Here is a 21,108-nt window from a genome sequence, read left to right on the forward strand (position 1 = left end):
TAGAATCCTGCAGATTTGTAGATCTCCACTTTATATCCATGAGTATCCTTGGATCGTTTTATTCACAGAGGGCTTTATGCATACAGCCAGGGAGGTAAAAGGTGGAGGAGAGACTAGTCTCTGAAGGCAGGTATGAGGAGGAAAGAGATGTTTTTATACAACACCTGGCACCACAGGGTTGAGGCAATAAGCAGCAAAGCACTACAAATGCACAGATAATACTGACTGGCCCAACCGCCTATGGCAGTAAAATGGTCAAGAATATAATTCCCTCAACTGCCCATGTTCCCCTTAGCTTCTTAGCCATATGTTGCAATCCTGGAAACAAATTTCTCCTGCATGAAGATCAATATTTTAACTGTTCATGTGCCTAACGTTAATTCACTGATGTCAAAGGTAAGAAGACTTCAGCTGACTCAAGATCAAGCCCAGCATTCCCCAGAGCCAGCCAGTGATAGTGTCTTCATTAGTGAAGATTTCAGAGTGCTGAAGCATTAAAGGATTTCTGGTTCACACCAAAGCTAGCTCTAGGCATACGATATTTTGGGCAATAGTCTTTAAAAGGTTATCTAAGGTCAGGAATGGTATTAACATTAAACTTTACACATCAGATTGTAGGATTATAGCAAAACTTTGGTCTTCTTGTTCTTTGGTCCCCCGTTTCTTTTCAGACAATTCCTGTTCTCTCTAGAGCAAGTTTGCCATAGCAATTTTAGCAAAATCTGGTTTCTGAAACAAGCAAACAACCCCTTTAACAAACAGCTGTCTCCTAACCTATTATTTGTTCTAACTAGGAGTTTACTGAAAGTTAAAACTGCAATATTTTAAAGTAACTACATACCTAGCTTCCAAAAGCACAAGATTAACAGTGTCATCAAAACAAGCAATGGAAACAGAAAGTTTCAAACATTTCAAGGGGGTTCTTTTACTAAATAAAATCAAATGTTATATTCAGAATAAGCAGCAGAGATCCTTTTGATGAATGGGTAGCATACTGTACTACAGATGAGGAATTATAAAATTAATTTAACAATCCAAATCTGATTTGCTATGAAAACAAATAGCTCTTAGCTCTTGAAAAGAAAGTTGCTGAGTTTTGCAGTCAACCACTCTTCTGCATTTGGAACTTTGATGCTTAATTCTTTGTATATTCTGTGGTCTTAATCCAAATTTCTACATATTGTGAAAAATAGGTATTATTTATTATTACCTTCATAAAGCTTTTGGCCATGATGTTGAAGTGACTCAGCAGAGGAAATTCAGATAAATGTTGAAAATTCCACAGCCCATTTCAAGGAGAACTGGGGGCTACTAATAAAACAGATTCTAAGATTTGATGCAGGCTGATGAAGTAATGTTGATTTACTTACACAGTTTACACCTCTCTCTCTCTCTCTCTCTCTCTCTCTCTATATATATATATATTAGAGTGCTTCTGTCTGTGTGTCTGTCTGTTCAGGAACTCCTCCTAAACAGTAAGAACTAGGGCCACCAAATTTGGTATGCAGTTTCCTTTTCTCTTAACTTAAAGCAAGGTCAGGGTTTGCTTGTGCCAGGACAACCAGAAGTCCCTGGAAAAGGGGCTGCTGTTCCAAGGGACGTGATATGAGAGTGGCCACCTGGGGTAGTGGCCAGCAGAACTGGGGCTCCACCATCTTGCCTGCCACCGGACTGAGTAAGTAGCCCCCTTCCCCAAACCCTTTCCTTCCCCCTCCTGGGTGGGTGCTGGAAGCCCGGGCTGTCCCTCCAAGACTTGTCCCTCACCCACCCAGCCAAGCTACAGGCCAGGACCAGCTCATGCAGCCCCGGCTTTCTGGGAGGAGCCACCAACCAGGGACTGCAGCCCTGGCCCCACAGGAGGGGCCGCCTGATGGAGAGCACTGCCCTTCCCCCACCCTGAGATGAGCTGCCGCCACAGCACTGGAATCCTTACTTCTCCCAGGAGGTCTCGGTAAACTCCCCTCCCCCGGGCTTCCCAGACCCCTGCTCTGAGTCCTGCACCTCCTACTCCCTGCTCTCACTCCTGCACCCCACCCCATGCCTCAGACCCCTCAATCTAAACCCCTGCTCTGTGCTCCCCTTCCATTCCCCCTGCCCTATACAATCATGTAAATAAAGTATTTGCATTTTCCTTTCCATTTACAGAAAGAAACCCCAAACATTACTGCAGTTAAGGTCTCGAGCAACACTAGGTACATCTGCTAGTTGTTTTCTAAAGCACTATTGGGATGCACTGAAAGAATCACAGAAACAGGGCAGGAAGGACTTTAAGAAGCCATCTACTGCACCCCACATGCCAAAGCTATTTGCATAAATTGTGCAGACAGAATCTTTCCAGTGCTCATCAAAATACTGTTTTCTGTTAGTAAGTGTCCTACAACAGGACCAGAGTAAACTGGATAAAGACAGCAGATGTGCATGCCTTGTAAAAGATAGAATTACAGCTGTGTTTCATAACCCTAATCTGCTAACTGCGATTCATCTTCAGCGCAAGTTGGAGGAACCAGAGCTTTCCAGGCTGGAGAATCTGAAATCTACCTATGTGAATCTCTGAGTGGGCTCAGCATGCACATGGACATTCTGCTGTATTAATGTAACACATGAAAATTGAATGTGAAAGAGCCGTGGGTTAGTGCACTCATTAAAGGTGATATTGCAACTTAACTGCAAAATACCACTGGTGATAATATCAACAGAAACCAGAGCCATGCAAAACATTTGTTCTGAACTTAAACAAGCCTGGGTCTGAGGTTGCATGTGTTCTGCAAACACAAAGAATGTTTGCACAAAGAAAAAGTCCAGCAACCCCCTCCAGCTTACACCCATTTTGCCCTACCCCTATATCCTAACCAGCCTTCCTCTTACCTTTGGAGGAGAATGAGAGCTCGCTTTTGGGTGAAGGAAGAAATGTTCTTGGTGGGAGTGATTTTCCATGTTGAAAAAGGAATCTGTTCAAATCAACCTTCAGTGGCTGGTTCCTTTCTAATACCTACAAAGCAAACTGTGGCATTCAGAACCTCATCATGAACAGTCCCCCACAGATCTAGTCCAACAGTTTTTCTTTATATTTTTCTCTCAGAAAATGGCACGCCTCTCTTCTCTCCCATTCATATGAATGAGAAAGAGATGTTAGAAGCAGAATTTAATTGAAATGCATTTTGTGTCTTTCAAGTTAGGTGTGAGTCTCTATATATATGATATGACAGGAAAATTATGCCTTCCATTTGTAGAGAGGTGTAAATGCCTTATTTAGAGTAATGATTATCATAAGAGTGGCTCCTTTGTTGCTGAAAAGCAGAAGTGACATGGTAAAGCCTTTGTTGCTGAAAAGCAGAAGTGACACGGTAAAGCCATGTTTGAATTGTGTTATCACTGAACTAGCTAAATTAGTAATGTGGAACAGAAATTACTTTGCTCTTAAATAAAGGGCTATGTTTTCTAAATGAAGTGTGAACAGGATACATTCTAAAAAGATAATTTGGTGACCCAACAAATTAAGCACACAGTATATTTTCAGACACGCGGTCTCATCAACCTGAGTGCATGTGCATGTATGTGTCTAAGCACTGAGAAAGAGGAGGAGTTGGGTACATCTATAAAACAAGATGGACAAAAGGAATCTGTTTAAAAAGCACATGGTCAGGTAAGAATTACGAGTGCAGGTTTTAATAGGGGAAAACATACAACAACAATACATATAGCTGATGAATCTATCTACTGCATTTATTCATACATATACAAAGCTATTTCAGATATAGCATAAAAGATATAGTCTGAGAAAAAATTCTCAAAAGGAAGGGATATGCTGCCATATAAATAATCTCTCTCTATAAAAAAAATTTCCTGTGGGATGACTGTGATGTCATCACAACACTCTGCATCTGAAGGAGCCAAGCCCCACCCACTCCTAGCCTGGCCCTTCCCAAGGGCCACGTGGAGAGCTGAAGCTGCCTGTGGCCCTGGCCCTCCCCCTCTCTTTCCCAGTGGCCAGGGGGAGCCACAGCTGCCACAGCCTTGACCCAGCCCTCCTTGGTGGGGGAGGGCGAGTGGGGGGAGAACCAGGCCCAGCACAACCAGGTTAAGAGCTGGACCATGTGCAGCCTTGGCCTGGTTCCTCCCCTCTTGGTGGTGGTGGGCCCAGTACAGCCTCAGCCTGGCCCAGCGGCCAGGGAGAGAGCTGGACCCAGCGTGACTTTGGCCCACTCCCTCAATGGCACAAGGGTGAGGGGCAAGGGCTGGAGGAGGCTCAAGAACTGGGGCCAGGGCAGCCTCAGACCCTCCCCAGAGGTCAGGGAGGCTGGTAAAAAAAAAACCTCCGGGATCTCCCTGGCTGAGAGGGGGTTGGCAAGAGTAGAAAGCAGGGAGCATGGTTGCCTAATGACAATATAATCTTACATATAAACAATGATAATACATGTGTAGTTTTGATAAACTATTAACAATTTCTGCTAGTAACAACAATTATTTTAAAATCCACACAGAAGCCAGTATGAATTTTTACACATGAATTTAAACAAGAAATTAAACGGTTTATTATATGTACATATGTATCAAATATTACAAACTGAAGTACTGTACTGTCTGACAGGCAAAGAGCACATTGAGAAGCTCATGGCTCTGGAATAATGATGTATCTTTGGTATTAGAAACAGTTTAAAATGCAGCATTTAACTCATTCAATACAGGGCATTAAACAGACAACAAAGATGTGCAGTCTGAATACCATGAAAAAGTGGTTAGATATTACTTTAATTCTTTTCCTAGGTAAATTGCTGGTCCCGAGTTGCTAAAAAGCACACTACAAACTTGGTGTAATGAGGTTACTTAACAAAATAATGCTAAAAAACCTTAGGATATTTAACATAACATAAAACACAACACAAAACACAACATAAATGCTTTGTAATTTGTATTGAATTAAACTGCTTCTCCTATATAAGAATTATATGATAAAGCAAAAAACATTTCACAGAGCTAAAGCCTATCCCCAAAGTAGGCAGGACTGCCAAAGAACCAATGTTGTCCACTTAAGTAGCATCGGATCAGGACCACAACATAATACTACTGAATGACTGACTATACCCAGACAACATACTATACCCAGACAACATAAAAGTCTAAACTGCTGTACAGATCACTTTATAAAATACCTTTTAGGAATAATTTACACATTTACATATGCTTTAAATCAGTTCCATCAAATAACGTATTCAACATAATCACAGTTTACATAATTTGAGGTAACTTCCCTGAAATCATGGTGCTTTGGTGGAGATTCATCCCTAAGGTTAAACTTAAATTGCAATTTTTGACAGGCTCGCTGCACCACTTGGCCCTGAAAAGGGTCAGTCTGCAGGATGCAGCATGTGGGAGGAATGGCTACGCAGGTATGTGTCTTTGTGTCTTTGTGTCCTCACCCTTTGCCCCCATGCTATGAATGGATGTCTGTGCTGGCTACATAGCAGGCCTACATAAAAGTGGGGACCACAGTCGGTAGCCCAAGTGCAGGAGTTCAGTATGTGCTAATGAAGATCTCATTCTCTGGAGGATCATTGGATAATATGAACCAGTCCATAGAATGGAATAGCAGTTGCAAAGGGGCTGTATTGCTGGTCTGTGTGCACATTGTGGTAATGGATCCCCCTGTGTTTTTACGGGAAGGAAGAGAGTATCTCATGTGCAGGAAAAATCCAGTTCAGAATTTTATGTATGCAGGAACATTTTGCTTATCCCAAACGTTACACTTAAGAGATTAGCTAAATATTAACAATTGCATATTCACATATGTACAACACTACCACTAACATTTGTTTGAATTTTTTCTTTTATGAACCAGGACTTTCAAAATTCATTAAAATGCTGGATCTCAAAGGACAGCGATCACTTGGTCATGCCCAACAGCAAGGTTATAGGCTTTCATGCTAAACTATGGTGCTCTTTTTCTTGGGATAATGGACACTTATTCATTACATTATAGAAGGAACATTCCCTTCCACTGCATTGCCATAATTTCACTACCAAACTGGGAGAGAAATAACAGACAGAGTTAGTGTCCTGAAAAACAGGGAGTCAGGCAAGGGGGGGGGGGAACCCTCTTCTTGTGTGCATTTAGGATGAAATCTCTTTGCTTTTCTCCAAAACCACATTTTTATTCTATTTAAATTCTTTTCAGCCCTGCAGAGCTGATGGGACTGCAAGTGTGATCCTTTTGTCTTCACACAGGAAAGGAATTGTTAACTAAATTTCTACTGCAGAGCCAGATCTGATACATTACAGGCAAAATATGACATACAAAATGTTTCAACTCCTGGTAATATATGAGCTATAAAGAACATATTTTGGTTTTGAGATTCTTGGTTATGTTTACATAATCAGCTGCATACTTGTAAACTGAGAAAAATTAGCTTTGGAGCACATAAGAAAACAGAGAGAGAACACCACAATCTCATTTCACCATTTTTTTCTAGCACTAAGTAACACTCCACTTTTTTTAAAACTGCTGTTGCAAACTTGTAGGACTTCCAGTCAGTTATAATCATCCAACAAATGTACCTTGGAAGAGAAGGCTGTTAATATTTACTATATTACTTATTTTTCTCAGAACAGCTTGAGGATTTCACAACTGCTTGTTATGTGACAAGTATGATTGGTTGATGAAGAAAAGTCAGTATTGCCTGTCTTGAAACATGTCCACTGGTATGACTAAATTCTCCTTTTTCTGTATGCAGTGATAAGGAATAATAAAGCCTTTATCTTCTCCTTCCACCATCAAAGGTGTTAGCTACTAGAAAAAAAGATGTATTAAACATTTACCAATAAGTAGAATTTGCTGTGTGCCACAGGGCGAAATGAAACACAGCATACAGCAATCTGTTTTGCAAGGATCATCCAAGAAAGTAAGGTTTGGGCTTGACACTGGTCCCTGATGATTGCAAACTGGCAAGTTGTTTCTTGCATGGCTCTGGGCAAACTATTAGTCCATCAGTACAAATTTCTTTAGAAATCCCAACTTTATGACGGGAGGGGTTTGGACAAACAGAAATGTTGCTTTTGAAATTCTTAGCAAGACTATAACGCCTTGCAGACTGTTGTATTCCACAGTCCCTGAAATTTCTGGTCAACAGTGCAAAGTAAGTGTTCAATTCATTCATCTTCTTCAACATAGGTTGATGGAAACCAGCCCATCTAAAAAGGCAAAAGCAGAACAAAAATAATATATAAGGTGTTAATGACACAGGACAATTCTGTAGAAGGCCTGGCTAGGCAAAAATTATAATGGTTCTGTTTAGTGAATACAGAACTATAAACATTAACTTGAATGTGCTGCCATAGCACTCAAAATAACACCTCTCAACCAAGTGATGCAAATTATTGTTCCCCATTATTTGGAGGCTGCAGCACTCAACATTAAAACCTCAGAACTAAGCTACAAGCTGTGACTATACCCAAGAAATCTAAAATGTGGAAGAAGCAACATAAGAGCAGAAACAAATTTCACTAGAGGAAAGCATCTGTCATTTCCCTCTTTTGGAGGTAAAAGACATTTAAGTATTCTGCAATGCTACAATCAGGCTCACAAGTCACCATTACTGTTATTCTCCTAGAGTAAATAAGAACTGATTTTGTTGTTCTTACATGTACTCACGACCCAATGGAGTCAGGAGTTGTTTTAAGTGAGAAAAAACTTTGGGCTCTGCCCTGCAATTCTACACTTTAGAAGTTCTCTTCAGAAATTAATGATTATGTTAGGTATGGACAAAAGGGATGCCGTTTTTCTGATGTCTTCTTTCCCTCTTAAAAAATATTTTCATTTATATTTCATTATTATTATGTTACTGTGTTGCTTATGAAAGAAACCAGAGCATTAACCTTGTAGATTGAAGCCCCACACGTATCACAGAGTACAAGACAAGGGCAAGCTACTTCATGCTACCCTGCCTATGTATGCTGGTCTGGATAAACTATCTCTAGAGAAAGAAGGGAGTTCAAGTCCCAAAGCGCATCTTGATGAGACTATCAGAATTCCAGTTCATAATGTTTTTCTTTAGTCTGCAGTTGTCTGCCCATGAACATCTAGAATGAGATCAACTTATTTCACATAGGATCACCAAAATAGGTTAGGTGTCTATATTGCTTGCAGTTGATTTCATTTTTAAAATGTGCCTGTCTCACATATATATAAAATCAAATATATTTATGTGTGTGTGTAAAATCAAAAACTCTTCAAATAATGAAAAACACAAAAACCCCGCATGCTTCCCACCTTATTTCAGAGGACTATCATCATACCTAACCATCATCCCAACTGCCATCCACCCTCCCTTACCAAAGCTGGAGAAACAGGTGAGTCTTACAGCAGGCCCTGGCCATGCTACTAAACCATGACCTTGAGCGTCTCCATTTATCTGGTATTACATGAGCAGAGTGATAGCAACTAAGGTAGAGATGGAAGCCATTTAGGGTTTGTGTGTCAAAACTACCTCTGACTTGCACCTGGGAAGTACCAGGAACCCCCCAAAAACTTCAAGCACACATTTTACATGCTCCCTGTAAAAAGCACTTGCTATGTTCTGTGCTAGCTGAAGTTCCTGAGTGCTCCTCAGATGTAGCCTCGTGTAAAGCCTATTGCGGCAATCCAGTTTTATGCTGACAAAGGTATGGAAGGCAATGATGAAGTGCACTTCCAAAAGGAAAAGATAACAAAATGCATTATTTGCCTCTCCTAACTGGACAGCAAGAATCAACAAGGAATCCAACAACAGCCTGATGTTTTGCTACTAAGGGTATGCAACTCAGTTATAACCTCTGCTATCTCCCCTTCCCCCACCCTAAACAGTCTTATTCACACTGGACATCAGCACTTATCCATGACTCTAGTTCATTTATACTCTGGGAAAGCTAATCAAGCATACTGTCTGGAGGATTCTCTGAAACAGAGCTGATGATATGTCAGATATGCTGTAAGAGGAAATATGTGAAAAAGACATATGATGTCAGAATACCCCTTTAAAAATCCTTATCAGTGAGATAAGCACAAAATGATGCCATATAAAAGAAAAACTTACCCTTCCATTTACTTCACCTCTCCACCAGCCATTGGCACTCATCTTTGTGTAAATTTTCACCACATCACCTTTCACTAAGGATAGTTCTCTCATGTCTCTTGCACAGAAGTCATACCGGGCTATGGCTATGCCAATTACTTTGGGATTTAGCACTGAAATTGAACACAGAAAATCAATGTTATTATGATTTGTCAATTGCAGATCAATCATTTAAGTCAATACTGTAAAAGGTATTGCAACAATTCTATTACAAAATAAGCTGTGAACAACGTTATGTAAATCTGAAAGAAACCACACAAAGAAATCAAGAAGACCTTCTTTAAAAGTTAATTCAACACATGGTTGGAGGATTTTATATGTTTTTTTGGGAGGTGAGGGGGGCATAGAAAGGAAAAACATTCCATGAACTTGAATGTAAACGCTACTGAGTCAAAAAAAATTTTTCCCAGGGATTCAAAAATTCTGCAGAACTTATTACACTTTTTATCATTTATAATATTGCTGCAAATACACATTAACTTATTTTTGAGGTCACTATTTTGTTTCCAAAGCGATTATTAGCATTAATTGTTGATTTAACTTTAAACCTCTAATGAGGCAAACTAAACAGATTATGGTGCTATTCCTTCAGAGAAACAATCCAAGTTAAATACAATACATATAAGATTATAGACCAATTCCTTCCAACTAAAACTAAAAAGAAAATGCATTTCTTCAGTTTGGGTTATCTATTGTATGGCCTTTATTCTGGGGCTTTTAAACTCTAAAACAAACATCAACACTGATCAGTTGAACCCAGGTTCCAAAATGTCACCACAAGCAAAAATACCCTGATTCAGCAAAGTACCTAAGTATTAGCATAAATCTAAGCATGTGGGGGGGAAGGTCTCAACAAAATCAACATTTACAATTCATTTACATCGCAACACTATTTCAAAATAACTAGCACTATTCTAAAATAACTTAGTCTGCGTCTACACACCTGGCAGTTATTTCTAAATAGTGGCAAAACACTGTCAAGCTGGAAGACTTCTTACTCTGACTCCTGTAACCTTCATTGAACGAAGAATAAGGGAAGTTGGAGAAAGAGTGCTCTATTTTGAAATAAGTGCTGTGTAGACACTTCCTATTTCAAAATAAGATACACAATTGATGCAGCTCAATTTGAGTAACTTATTTCGAGTTAAGCCCTGTAGTGTACAAGTGCCCTTAGAGATTTACAGTGATATACCTACTTAAAATACTTTGCTGAACTGGGCCTAAGTCGTTTCAACTGATATAAAAACGACTTCAAATATTTCTGAATGATACTAGTGCAAAGCTGCATGTCTCTAATATGATACAGAGAACAGATGAGCAAGCACATTGTTACTAGAGTTTCCCAAATTGCTGTTAACATTTTAGTTTTGGAAATGTCAAAAATCTAACAGTAAGGAATCAGAGCAAGCTGAACTTCTTTGATTTAAAATCAGGGAAATACGAAACATGACATGTAAACAAGAAAACTCTAAACAACTCTAACAGAAGGAGCTATTTAAGTTAGATCCTTGCTCTATATACTTTAATTTGATCGTTGTTGTGATCTCATATGAAGAGCAGCTTTTGCACAACAGAAACTATGAATTCAAATAATTACAAGTGAACACACATCAATGATTAAAACTGAAACACCTAAAATCAAATAGTCTGAAAATGAATTCTGACCTTTAGCACATTGTAGTGTGCTATAGCTTTGCACGCAGCATTAGTATTTAGAATATGGCTATAAGTTACAAATACGTTCTATAGAAGAGAAGGAGCCAATTGATAGATTGTTCATGTGCACAAAATGAAGATGATGAAGAATATAGACAGTCATGCACAGTATATTATAATAAAATATATTCTCTAGCAAATACCATGCCTAGACTCTTTAGGTAAACTCTTCATGTCAATATTATGTTAAATACCATAGTGAGCCACAAGAATAAGTAGTGACGGGGCAGAAGCTGATTGGGGAACAAGGTGCTGGTCACTGATTTGGCAGGGAAAGGAGTGCAACAGAGGCAGTAACTGACATTTTGTGAGGAAAAGGGCACTAGCAGCACTTATTGATTTTGAGCTCAGCAGTGTACTGGATGACCATAGCAGTAATTAATGGGGGGAAGAGGATATTTGATTTAGCGGATATGAGGACCAGCCCATAAATGATTGGGGGAAGCCAGGAACCACTCTGGACTCAGAATCAGGATAAGATTGGGGAGAGGCCAAGGTATATTGGAAGAGAAGCAGGGAGAGGAACAAAAGGAGGTAGGTAAGAAAGAAGACAACAAGGAGAACGGGGGCCTGAGGGAGGGAAAGGACTAAGGAAAACAGAAATGCAGGTAATGCTGGGTAGTAAATATTTTATTTCCCAGTAAAACATTAGGGAAAATGGGAAGCAAAAGGGCAGAACTGGAGGATAGTATTTCAAACCCTTTCAAAGTGAAGAGCACAAGGGAACGTGAGAAAGAAGTAAGCGGAAAGGGACAGAATCTGGAAATAGGAGAAAGAGGATCAGGGGCTATTTCATTGCAGTGTAGACACTGAAGCCCAGGCTCTAGGAGCCTGCATTCCAAACCTTGGCCCTGGTCCTGAACCCTTCTTGCCCCCCAACTCTCTGCCCCAGGCTCATTTCAGAGCCCCTCCCTTAGCTTGTGGCCTGCCTGTTAAAGTGCTGTGGCTTTAGCCCCGTAACAGTTATTTTTGGCTACTGGGTTCTGTGTGTCTTGAAGCAATGTCAGTTGATTTATTTTATGACACCGTATATCAGTTCTCACCAGTATGCAAACATGGAGAGTATTTCCAAAAGTGCTCCCACATTGCTGGCCTTACTCTGGTCCCACTGGCTTCAAGGGGTAAATTTTACCACTGACTTCCAGAGGAGCAGAGATAGGCCAACACTGAACGTACTTTTAAAAAACCCAACTCTTAATATTTAGTGATCACATTTTCCATTTACATTTTCTTTTAGTTGTGAATTTAATGAAGACCGTTGGTGTTTTAAGAAGAGATGATTTTATTAAAAATGCAAAAAGTCAAGCACAGTATCTGCCAGAAAATGAAATACCATCCAGGCAGACATGCTTCACTTACCTAACACAGACACCCCATTACTGTTGTGTAATGGTTACAAAGAAATGTCTTTAATGCAGACATTACAATGCAGTTAATTCTTACTAATTACCAACCTAAAGGGCTACGTTGGGGCTAGTTGTATGTACAAGGACTATAGCAGGCCAACCTCAATTCCAAAAACTTGTGCCTCCTCGGCCGGATAATCCATCTTGCATAAGTGGAAGTGAACCAGTATAAGGAGAGCAAATGTTGTACTCTTTAGCTGGTGCAGCGGTTACTGTTGTGCGTGCTCCTTTGGGGTTCCCAGAGAATTTTTGCCTGCCACCAGCAAAATTCCTGGGGCTACCAGAAAAGTGGTGCATAACTATGGTTATCTCTACACTACTGGTGGATCAGCACTGTGGTAATCAATCCACCGGGGGATTGATTTAGCAGGTCTAGTGAAGACCCCCTAAAATTGTCCACCAAACACGCTCCCACCAACTCCAGTACTACACCAGAATGAGAATCTTAAGGTAAATTGGTGGGAGAGTTTCTCTCACGGACCCAGCACAGTGTAGACACTGCAGAAGTTGATACAGGATATATCGACTCCGTTACTTAAGTCGACTTTACCCTGTAGTGTAGATCTTCCCTGTGGTTTAAAAGTCACAACAGCATCTTACTTACTAGTGTTTATTAATGGAGTGCAAATTTGCTACAACGTGATTGGAACTGAGATTAGTATGGCTATAAATTTCAATCTTTTTATAGTCTGTTAGTTCAAAATGTTTGTATATTTTCACAGCAAGAGAAGATTAAAAGAGAAAAAAGAAAACAAGAGTACATTTGAAAAACAGATGAGTAAAATTAACTGAAGCCAAAATCTAAGAAAAACATTTGTTAACAGAACTCTAGCAACAGCATTTTACAATTCTGCCACAATATGGTTTGCTGTAGAGATGGGACGAAGACTTGATTCATTCATAAGCAATTTTCAGATATGTAAATTTATATGACTACATTAATTAAATAAAACTTGCTATAGGATTCTACTATTGGAAGGTGAGTTAGTGGCCATTTGAGGTATGATGCAGCTATTCAAATTCTGCTTATAGTAATGTATACTTAAATCAAGTTTATTTTATATGAGTTTGATTTTGTGGGACTGCAAGAATAACAATTTTCTACCCTCAGATTACCTTGACTTTATAGCTTATCATGTTAACCAATTACTGAGATTTGGAGTCAGTCTTCAGTGCATAGCATTAGCTACTATTCTGCACTTAGTCAAGGAATGAAAAAAGTAGATTCGTCCCTTCCCTGTATGGCTGCACATTGAAAGAATTTGCAAACAGAAGCAAATTTAGAAGAAATATAAAAGCAGTAAGCAGTACCTGACCAGAAAGGAGTGGAGGAAGGGGGAACAAAGCTGTAGTCTGGAGGAGTTACAAAAGAAAACCCACAGAACAAAGAAGGGGCTTAGAGAAAGAAAGAGAAAAAGAGAGAAGCAAAAGAATGTTGAAATATTGGCAAAAATATTTAAATATTAGTATATTTATTAGGTAAGTAATTGGTAATAAGGAAACTAATGTTGCTCACTGAGGAAATGTGGGACTATGAAAAGTGGAAAATATAGATTTAAGGGTTTTTTTTCCACACTTACATTTTTCAAAACAAAAAATTAAAAAATCCATTTGGGATTTGGCAGAAAAGAATTTTAAACTTCTTTTCTTACAAATAAAACTGTTTCTTTTCTAAATACATTGTAAAATATTTTTGACCCCGACTCAGCTAAGTTCTTAATCATGTGTCTAAGTTCAAGTACATAAGCAATGTCATTGGTATCCATAAGACTATGCACTAGCTTACCTTAGGCATGTTCTTAAGTACCATGTTAAACTGGGCCTTACACCACGTATGAAGGGATCAGAGCATTATGTTCTGGTAACCATTAACATCAATGAGCATTATGTGCATGTTGCATATTCTCTAAGGACTACATGATATTTTGGATCCATATATGCTACTCATGCAGTTCAGTGGAAGTTCTGATCAAACACAAAAGGGAGAATTTGGCTCAGGTACTTAAACTTGTGGAGCCGGTATGCTAGCTTCTGATGGATAAATGTAATGTATTCTCTGCTAATCAAAGGGTTAAGGACACACTAATTAAATCTGCAAACCATAGATAGGTTTGCTGGTCACCCAATTGCTTTCTTTTGAGTGACATCATGTTTTCTACCTGCAAAAGAGCCTATTTTGTGGGTGCAATCACTGTTTATGCAGAAGCAATCTCAAATAAAAACTGAGACCAAAGAACATATCATTGCACCAAAATTCATCTTTGTTTACAATCCTCTTTTTAAAAAAAATAAAATACACACTGATGTCTCGATATATTTGATAGCTGATGTGCCATCCTCATGCCTACTGAAAGTGTGCAATGACCATCTAAAAAGAAGAGAAGTCCTGGGGTACTGATATTAAAAAGAACCACTGGATAATTTTCTGAAGTGAGTGAAAATTTAACTTAGTTTTAGGTATAAAATGATAACTCAGTTCTAACAACGAACTATTGAAAGAACTGTAAGGCATGCAGATCAGCTTTCAAATCACTCTTGGCCTGAAATTCTAAGAAATAATATGGAAAGTATACTAAAAAACATTACAATTAAGTAAGAATAAAACCTTTTTTCCTATCACCGTAGAAACTGAGGTGATTTGAAACTGCCTTTCATATGCACTCAAAACATTCGGCATTAGTACATGATGAATTTTTGCAATGTCTGCAAGAGAGTTTCCTAAATTTTAAAAAAAATTCTCCAAGTCAGAAATGCTTCTTTGCTTATTTTGTGATGTTTTGCCCCATGTGTACTAAACAAAGGTATTAAAGAACTAAACTATATAAGACTTGTATCATTAGGGAAAATGTATTTATTTTTAAAAATCCAAACAGGAATTTATATCAGAAGAGCTCCTCTGAGCCACACGCGCACACAAGACTCAAGGTTTGGGTTTAGTACTACAGTCTGGACTATCCAGAAGGAAAACCTCATTTAGATTTAGAACAGTCTTAAAATCCATTAACTAAAGTGTCATCCAGGGTCAAACAATCTGGGTTTTGTTATTAGAATTGTGGCAATCTAGTAGGCTTTAAACAGGGAATTTGAGAAATGAGGCCCACCAAACCTCTCAAGTAGAAAGTACCCTCTTGCTCTTCCATATTATCACCTCTGAACTCTCATGTTCTTAAGTAACTCCTGTAATGGAGATTTTTATTTCTGGAGTGGAGCGAAGGAAGTGGAATGTGTAAAATCTTGTATCCTGCAAGAATTTGCAACAGTTATGCTATTTCTCCGATGCATTAGTATTCTTCCATGTGATACAAATGCCTTCTTTGGTGCCTCCCTCCTATTAACTGATTTAAGTAAGAAGAGGAAGCATCTTCTTTCTGCTCCTCTCTGAGAGTAACTAAAATAAACACAAAGGCAATGTAGGCAGGGCATCTCTCATGCCAGGGAATGCACTAATACTCCATGCCAGGTAGGAATGATGGGGAAAGAGGACAGAGACTGTGAGGGATAGTGAAAAGAAGTTAGATAGGAGAATGAGGAGGAAGACACTTTGAAAAGTGACAAGGACAGAAAATAACTAGGAACGGACGTGAAATCCTGAAAGAAAACTAAAAACTCATAGAGTTTGTCTACACTACATTTAAACACCAGTGCCTGGGCCATGTCACCTGACTCAGGCTCACCATTTATAATTGCACTGTAGATTTTTGAGCTTGGGGAAATAGGATGGTTTCAGAGTTCAGGTTTTGGCCTCAGCCTAAACGTCTAGACTGAAATTATACAGCCACATAGTCCAAGCCCAAATGAGCTGATACAGGCTACTCAAAGGTGTTTAATTACACTGCATATACTCCTGGGAAATAATTAAAGAAAACGAGAGAAGAAAGAAAAGAGGAAACAAGACGATAGAAAGAAACACAAAGAAAAACAGGGAAAATGGATGAAAAATAATCTGAAAATAATCCACCCTCAAATTCCCCTAATGCTTCTGTTTTCCCAAATAAAAGTGGGAAAGTCTCTTGGAAATTACATATGCATGTCCTAGTATAGATAAACAAGTAAAAATCTAACAAAAACCCCAGCAATTGAAAATGACAGAATAGTCAAAATCATTGCCACAAGACACTGGGCTGGACTTCATTCACAGAAATCTTCAAATTGTTAAAGTCACAGTTAATTTTTATTTCCCTCTTATTATCTTGTGAAATGCAAAGATAAAGCCTTTGAAGTCTAATATTCTTGCAGGAAAAATTAAACATTTTCAACTGACCACATAACAGTAATTTTAAATAACTTTGAACATCTAAAAAGGCAATAAAGTTTTACTGATTTGACTTTAGGATATTACATGTTATAAAAGCAATATTATTACACATATTGCAGCTATTTACTTCCAAAATAAACAGTTTTTTAGCAGGCATGGTATTTTGAAAAAACCTTTTGGAACTGTTCTACAGGATTGTAAATTATAGCCTTAAAACACAGATATTAAAAAAACCCAACAAAAAATAAGATGATTCTTCAAATGATGTATTACTCAAAAAACTGTGTGTGTCTTTACTGTAACTCCAGTTTACAAAAATGTAGCCAAATTAAGTGATTGATCTATTTAAATCCCAATCCAAGATTAAAACTTGTTATTTATTTATGCATGTGACTGAAAACAGTGCTGCCTATGCCAACATCTGCAAAAACTAGGCAAACTCCAAATTTAATCTCTCACTTGTATTTCTAATAGATTTTTGAACACCAACCTGACTAAGTTTGGCAGCAAGGAAGTCTCACTAAACATGTCCATAAACCTGTTGGCAGATCTGATTATGCTTAGGTGTAGAAAAATGTTAGCTGAACACATTACCATATTAATTGGTTAAATGTCAAAAATGCAAAATGAAGATGTTTTAAATGTCATTATGCTTTTAGTGTTAAAATGACAGCAAGTAATATGTAAAATGATAATACTCACAGTTACTGCTTGCTCTGTTACTCCTTTGTCCATCTGAATTCTCAGATTCCTTATATGGAAACTGAAGAGTAGTATCCAAACTTCGGAAACCTTCTTTGAGAGAGTGACGGTTGTAGTACTCTACGAGTTCCTTTGAGGAAGAGAGAAAAAAAACATGACTGGAAATTTAATTTGAATAATTTCAACAGCAAGATATGCAATTAATGATAGTTTTCTTACATATGTGATCTTATCATTAGAGCTGAGCAAATAATTTATTTTTCAGTTCTGTAATCAAACACAAAATAAAATAAAAATAAATTCATTTGGTCTCAGCCAAGAAATACAAAACCAAAAATATTTCACTTGGGTCACACTGGAATTTTGTTTTCAAAATGTTGTTTTGACATTTCTAAAATCTTTTTTTTTCCACAAGAAACTATTTGCTGAATTTTACCTGAATCCTTGAACAGTTTTGATGCCCTGAAAAATATATTTTTGGTAAGAGGTATTTGCTGAAAAAAATGTCACCCAGCTCTATTTATAATGGGTAACTACATAGTAATTATACAGAAAGTCAAGTTACCTAAAATACTTACTCTCTCCATTGATGTGCTGAACACCCTATCTGTATCACTGCCTTTTATTTAGTATTAGAAGATTTACCCGGCATTGCTCGGGTTCTTAATTCCATTTTTGAAAATAAAGTGAAAATATACATGAAAATGAAGCCATTTAAATTATTGCTGTGTGGTGGGGCTGAGGATGAGAAGTTCAACGTGCAGGCTGCCCCAGGGAGAGAGGACTACCCCAGTTCTTTTTCATCACTGCAGTTTGGGGACAGGTGAGAAGCTCTAGTGGGCACAACCAGGTGAGGATTGCTGATGTTCCCCAGCTGGGGTAAGTCCAGGTTCATCTGTCCCCTGCACTCTCCAGTCACAGTGAGGAATGCAGCAAACGGTGCACTTTCCCCTCACTCCTTCATGAAAGGGAATGGCCAGTAATGTCCCTTTATGAATTGGGGGTATGTGTGGGGAGCAGAAGCCCCCCCACCCACAACCAAACCCTGGCCTTGCTTTAAGTTATGATAAAAAGAAGGTACAGCAATTTGATGGCACAAACAGACAGAGTCTCTCAAATATATAGCAGATGTTGTACTTGTTGTACATGCTTAGAATCAATTTTATAGGACAAATCCTTTTTTGAAAACACAGACATCAGATGACAGTCTGAGCCTCATAATCAACAAGTAAGTGCTTTCCCCTCAGGTACATGGACCATGTAAAGACTTCAAAGGGATTTCATGTCACTGTGTCAGATGGCCTCAAGATAAGTCAAGATATGGTACACAGCTTCTCACATTCTCCATGAATTAAATTTGAGAGTTCTCCTTACATTTCATAAATGATTTGCTAAAACATCATATGAAATCAAAAGTAGTACAATGCATGGAGGTCAGTCAGTGCCTTCAGGTCTCATGTATGCCACTACTAAGGTTTGTCTGCAGAGTGGGGAATACACAAACAATGGGTCTGTGATATCTAAAGCACACTGTGCATTAAGTGGTCCAGGTAGACCCTGTTGGTGTGCACAGGATGTTCCCTACAAGTGAACTGGAGAACATGTAATGCACATCAGGAAAATCTATGGAGACCAATACAGGAGCAACACGTTAATTTGCTTTATAGATCATACACCCACAGTGCATATTACTATACAGGCAGCCCCCGGGTTACGTACAAGATAGGGACTGTAGGTTTGTTCTTAAGTTGAATCTGTATGTAAGTCGGAACTGGCGTCCAGATTCAGCCGCTGCTGAAACTGACCGCAAGTTCTGACTTACATACAGAATCAACTTAAGAACCCCAGGCGTCCCCAAGTCAGCTGCTGCTGAAACTGATCAGCAGCTGATTCCAGGAAGCCCGGGGCAGAGCAACTCTGCCTCGGGCTTCCTGTAGTCAGCGCTGGTCAGTTTGAGCAGAAGCTGACTTGGGGACGCCTGGGGCAGAGCAGCTGGGGTGCTGCTGGGTTGCTCCAGTAGCGCCGTTCCTCGGCGCTACTGGACCAACCCAGCAGCACCCCATCTGCTCTGCCCCAAGCGTCCTGATTCAGCCACTGCTGAAACTGACCAGCAGTGGCTGAATCAGGATGCCTGGGGCAGAGCAGCTGGGGTGCTGCCGGGTTGGTCCAGTAGCACCCAGAGCGGCGCTGCGGGACCAACCGGCAGCGCCCCAGCTGCTCTGCCACAGGCGTCTGGAGAAAAGCCTAGTCTGCTGGGGGGAGGGGGGGGCGTACTAGCTGCGCCCCTCTCAACCCCAGGAGACCAGGAAGACGCAGGTGGCGGACCCAGACGCACCGCAGTCCCGCCTCCTGGGTCCTCCGCGGCTTTGCTCCCAGTCTCCCTGGTCTGCCAGGGAGATGGGGAGCAAAGCCTCCGAGGACACCAGCAGCGGGACAGCCGCAGGGCGTCTGGGCTGTCCCGCTGCCGGCTTCCCCGAGGCTTTGCAAAGCCACGGGGGAGCTCGGGCAGTGAGGCAGCCCAGGCACGCCTGGGCTGTCCCGCTGCCGGCTTCCCCGAAGCTTTGCAAAGTCGCAGGGGGGGCTTGGGCAGCCGCGGGGGGGGCTTGGGCGCGCCTGGGCTGCCTTGCTGCCCGAGCCCCCCTGTGGCTTTGCAAAGCCTCGGGGAAGCCGGCAGCAGAGCAGCCCGAGTCCTCTCCCCGCCCCCCCCCCGCCCCCGTGGCTTTGCTCCGCGTCTTCCGGGTCTGCAGACCAGGGAGACGCGGAGAAAGCCCCGGAGTACACGGGCGGCAGGACCGCAAGGTCCTGCAATCCGTGTCCTCCGGGGCAGCCCCGTTCGTAAATGCGGATCCAACATAAGTCATATCCGCGTAAGTCGGGGACTGCCTGTATAGACAAGTCCTTGGGTTGGATCAACAGATTGACATCAATAAGTTCAGTACAGACTTTCTCTACAGAAAAAAATAAGGGTAAATGTTGAATAGGAAAAAGCAAAGCAAATACAGTTCAGTTAATTATTCTGTTCCTTCAAGCATGGCATTTCGTTTTTCAAAATCAAATACAGCAATTAATTTATTGTAAACACTTAACTCTCATCACCAGTTCATTCAATAATCCCATTTTGTTCTGAAATGTTTAAGTTTCCAAAAACAAAATCAATCAGGCCAAGCTTCAGTCCAAATATGGAAAAAAAACAGTAATTTAATTTGAATTTACAAACAAGCTCCCCAAAACCAGTCCGTGCTCTTCTACAAAAATCCAAAATGGTCCATGCAATAAATTAGTGTTAACAAATAAAATGACCCTTAAATTATTCAGGCAAGAACTAAGTGTAAGTTCATGAAAACAGTCTGAATGTTACATTTCTGAATTTAATTTTGGAACTCTTCAGTCCCATGTTGTATACGTTTTGTATGTCTCAGTCACTGGTTCAAAAGTAAAATCTACCAAAACTAAAATTCACAGCTGCTTTAAGTAGCTCACAATCATTGACCTCCAGATCCTCCAAGTAAACAGAAAAGCCAGGAAAAAAAAGAAATATTTGTGCTTCTGTTGTATTACATTAATGCCGCAGGCATGTTGCAATGACAGCAGTTGTCACTGAATACTCAAGCATTCAAATTATCAATGCAACATATACTAGAAAGTATGCTTTATAGGAAGCAGCTGGAAATGGATTCCCCGCTACATGGAGCACCAAATGAATGGTGCATAACTTGGTTCAGGTAAGTTAGGAGGAATTGATGATATTGGATGCCCATTAACATGACAGATTTTACTAACAAATCAGTGAAATGGCCCCAAGTCCTCTACTTTTACAGCTTTTTGTCTATGTTCATTATTTACATCAAAATAATAATTTGAAAAATGAGGATTTAAAACATTGATGTACACATCTTCCGACTTCCATGACAAGTCTACAGAGAGA

At 39.8% G+C, this 21,108-nt stretch overlaps 1 protein-coding gene and 1 long non-coding RNA gene across 5 annotated transcripts in view; one reads left to right on the plus strand and one right to left on the minus strand.

The window, feature by feature from the left end:
* Window positions 1-21,108, plus strand: part of LOC102458603 (uncharacterized) — a 155,560-nt gene that overhangs the window by 20,097 nt on the left and 114,355 nt on the right. The window lies entirely within an intron of this gene.
* The window catches only part of VAV3 (vav guanine nucleotide exchange factor 3), a 248,862-nt gene continuing 231,398 nt past the window's right edge, over window positions 3,645-21,108 (minus strand). For 2 of the 4 annotated variants that reach the window (XM_075936644.2, XM_006119791.5), the window contains 3 exons: window positions 17,184-17,313; window positions 9,066-9,217; window positions 3,645-7,185 (listed from right to left, as the gene is read on the minus strand). In XM_075936644.2, the coding sequence (XP_075792759.2) occupies window positions 7,144-7,185; window positions 9,066-9,217; window positions 17,184-17,313 (324 nt within the window). In that variant the 3' untranslated portion in view covers window positions 3,645-7,143. Of the gene's footprint in view, window positions 7,186-9,065; window positions 9,218-13,537; window positions 13,622-17,183; window positions 17,314-21,108 lie in introns of those variants that run through there. The other 2 variants (XM_089780555.1, XR_016350269.1) reach the window with 2 other exon arrangements.

Source organism: Pelodiscus sinensis, chromosome 9 (genome assembly GCF_052426305.1).
Source record: "Pelodiscus sinensis isolate ZL-2025 chromosome 9, ASM5242630v1, whole genome shotgun sequence".
NCBI lineage: Eukaryota > Metazoa > Chordata > Testudines > Trionychidae > Pelodiscus > Pelodiscus sinensis.